Here is a 2,932-nt window from a genome sequence, read left to right as displayed (position 1 = left end):
TAATACGCTTAAATAGATAGGACAATCTTTAATAAGGTAAAGTGTAAACTAGGCTTATAACTATAGAAATCTAGATTACTAAGGTTAGGAATAATTTAGAAGATAGATTATTAGATTATATCTACTACGATTAGACTTATATATATAGAGCTTTAGCTACCCTTACTAGAAGGTAAATAATTAGTAAACCTTCCTTACTAGAGCTCCTACTTTTTATTAGGCACTTAGCAGTAAGCTGGCAGTTAATTAGATAGTGGGTCATACAGGGGTATTAATCAGGATTAATTGGATCAAGATGCTCCGTGATCCGGTTGTTATCCTTCCTGCAACACGGTTGTTATCCCTCCTGCAACAGGATACTAATCAGGGTTCAGATTGGTTAATCGGATCAAGATGCTCCGTGATCCGGTTGGTATCCTTCCTGCAACACAATGCAACAATTAGTTTCGCGAACAGAGAGTTGCAATCGTGAACGAGAAACAGCGGTGGCTGAAGGTCTCAGCCACAAAAGTGTCATTGGCTCTCCGAGCATGTGGCGCTGTTGATGAGTCAACCGAAATGCCCAGCTCTCGGAGGATCCGTCAGCGCAACGAGCATCAACCCACTTCACGATGCAGCACAGCATACAGCTATGTAGAAATTGCACATAATGCTGGACCAACGCGTCACGCCACCCTCGAGTTTTACACAACCACCTTTGACGCCTCCGACGACCGACAGGAAGCATTTCACGGAGGCGCCTCGCGTTATCGCGCATTTCAGACGTATCCAAGCGGGAAGGGACACTAGCGGAGGGCCGTTGAAGGTATTTCAGCTTGTGCAAGGAGAGTACGAGCACATAGAGAGGACGCTCTGGCAAGACAATGTGCTGTGCGGGTTCGTGGACGACAAGATACGGTTCGTAGACCTTAGACACAGCAAAGACTATAGCTAACAGAATTTATTGCTAGGTATGACTACGACGCACATCGATGCAGACTATTTATTCGCATGCCTACCCCAATACACGAACGCTTCATCGACCAAGTCGAGGATGATATTCGGAGGCAGCTGAGAAAGATACAGAACGGATCAGGAAAGACGGCTAAATTCGCGCAGAAAGTATATTCAGCCCGATCAACTGAGATCCACTACGACGCCAGTTCTAGCAAATCGAAGAACGAGCCAGACGCGTCATTTAAGCATGAAGATGCAGAATTTCCAGGCGTCATTGTTGAAGTCGCATACTCGCAGAACAAGGCGCACTTACGTCGGTTAGCCGAGAACTATATCTTAGATTCAGATACCAACATACGAGTGGTCGTCGGTCTATATATTGAGTATGATCACAACAAGTCGCGCAGAGCAACGTTATCAGTCTGGCGACCCGAATTAGTCACTACTGATGACGGACTTGAATTGCGAGCGGTAGAAGAGATTGCAGACAAGGTAGATCTAACCTCCTCAACGACTTTTGCAAGTTTCTGACGTTCCTAACAGGCTTTCCGTGATGACGAAGGAAACGCCGTAGACCACCCAGGTCTACAGCTCCGCCTCAGCGAATTCACCTACGAAGGACTTGCCCAGAAGGAAATGGGTGAGGAGGACACTTTTATCCGAATTCCTGGATCAAGACTCTGCGAATACCTTAGTGCGGCAGATAACAAAGAAGAGCAAGCAATGAGCAAGCATGTGCTTGCCAAGGAGGTTAAGAAGCGGAAGCGTTCAGAAACACCTCCTGAAGAGATAAGGGCAGATGACGAAGCAAGATACGCTAAGCAAGAGGAAAGAGCAGCGAAGCGCGCAGATCGCGATATTGATTACGAGGAGAAATCCTCAACCAAGAGCCTCTCAGACTAGATTAAATTTTCCTGTCAAGCTAACGTCTTCGCGATTCTCTTGTCGTGTTGTAACGCGCCATCTTGCTACACAAACTAAAGGCTTATCCCAGCCGCGTTAGCAAGACCAAGGCTACGTTGTCTGCCTTACTTGCGTTTCTCGGCGTCGTGACGCCCTATGCATTTCTATTTCCCTTATCGTGCCCCTGCCTTGAATTATCCGCCTAGTGTCATCTCTGAAATTGTAGTCCTATATGTGCTCGTCTGGATCCTCTCGAGAACGGAAATCTGGGGCTGCCTGAGGTGGTAGATCAGGATTGGTAGTATACTGCCACTCTTTCTTGATTGCACGGCGCGTGGCTGGCGTTATTGCTGTTGTCTTGTGTGAATCTTCCTCTAGTAGATGAAAGAGGAAGTTGCTTCGAAGGCTCCAGGTCTTGCTATAGTTAAGACATGAAGTTAGCTTACATGGATAAGCCCACACGTTTCTAGAAGGGAGGGCGGTATTGGTATAGTTAGCCTTATCTTCGAGTTTAGAAGGAACAAAAGGCCTAGGGAGTGTAACGACGCAGGTAAATAGGGCATCTAAAAGGTATCTAATACGACTTAAAGGCATATAGGAGTGCGCGTCTGTATAGAAAAGGATAAGATTCCTACACCTATAGGTCTTATATAAAAGGATAAGAAGAACTTATCTATCTATCTATAAGCATAAGGCTGCTTTTATATCTAGAGGTAGAGGGGCCTTAGACTAGAGTTAGAGCTATATTAGAGCTAATAATATCTTAGCTAGTTTAATAAGAAAAACTAGAATAAGTGCTTATACTTATTATAGGGAGTAAGTATTATAGTTAAAAATTATTTACTATAGAATAGTACGCTAGGGGTTTACTATATAGGTATAAACTGCCCTTATATATACCTATAAATAGGTTTAAAGTAGTAGTTTACTTTTATTAAAGTAGTAGTTTACTTTTATTAAAGTAGTAGTTTACTTTTATTAAAGTAGTAGTTTACTTTTATAGTAGGGGTTTAAATTAAGTATAAAAAGTAGTTTTATTTCTATTATACGCTATATTACCTAACTAAGACTAAAAGGGGTAGAGAAGATTAGC

General features: G+C 43.3%; 1 protein-coding gene across 1 annotated transcript; it reads left to right on the top strand.

Annotated features, from left to right (window-relative positions):
- The first annotated feature begins 419 nt into the window (after positions 1-419).
- IAQ61_004933 (uncharacterized protein) lies at positions 420-2,556 on the top strand. Its single transcript, XM_003839536.2, has 3 exons — positions 420-897; positions 951-1,428; positions 1,480-2,556. The coding sequence occupies exons 1-3, from the start codon at positions 650-652 to the stop codon at positions 1,837-1,839; spliced, it is 1,086 nt and encodes a 361-aa protein (XP_003839584.2). The 5' UTR covers positions 420-649; the 3' UTR covers positions 1,840-2,556.
- The last annotated feature ends 376 nt before the right edge of the window (positions 2,557-2,932 follow it).

This window comes from Plenodomus lingam (genome assembly GCF_022343315.1).
Source record: "Plenodomus lingam strain CAN1 chromosome Unknown contig_19, whole genome shotgun sequence".
In the NCBI taxonomy this organism is placed as follows: domain Eukaryota; kingdom Fungi; phylum Ascomycota; class Dothideomycetes; order Pleosporales; family Leptosphaeriaceae; genus Plenodomus; species Plenodomus lingam.
The sequence above is the reverse complement of the archived record's forward strand: the minus strand, read 5'-3'. Positions and strand labels throughout refer to the sequence as shown.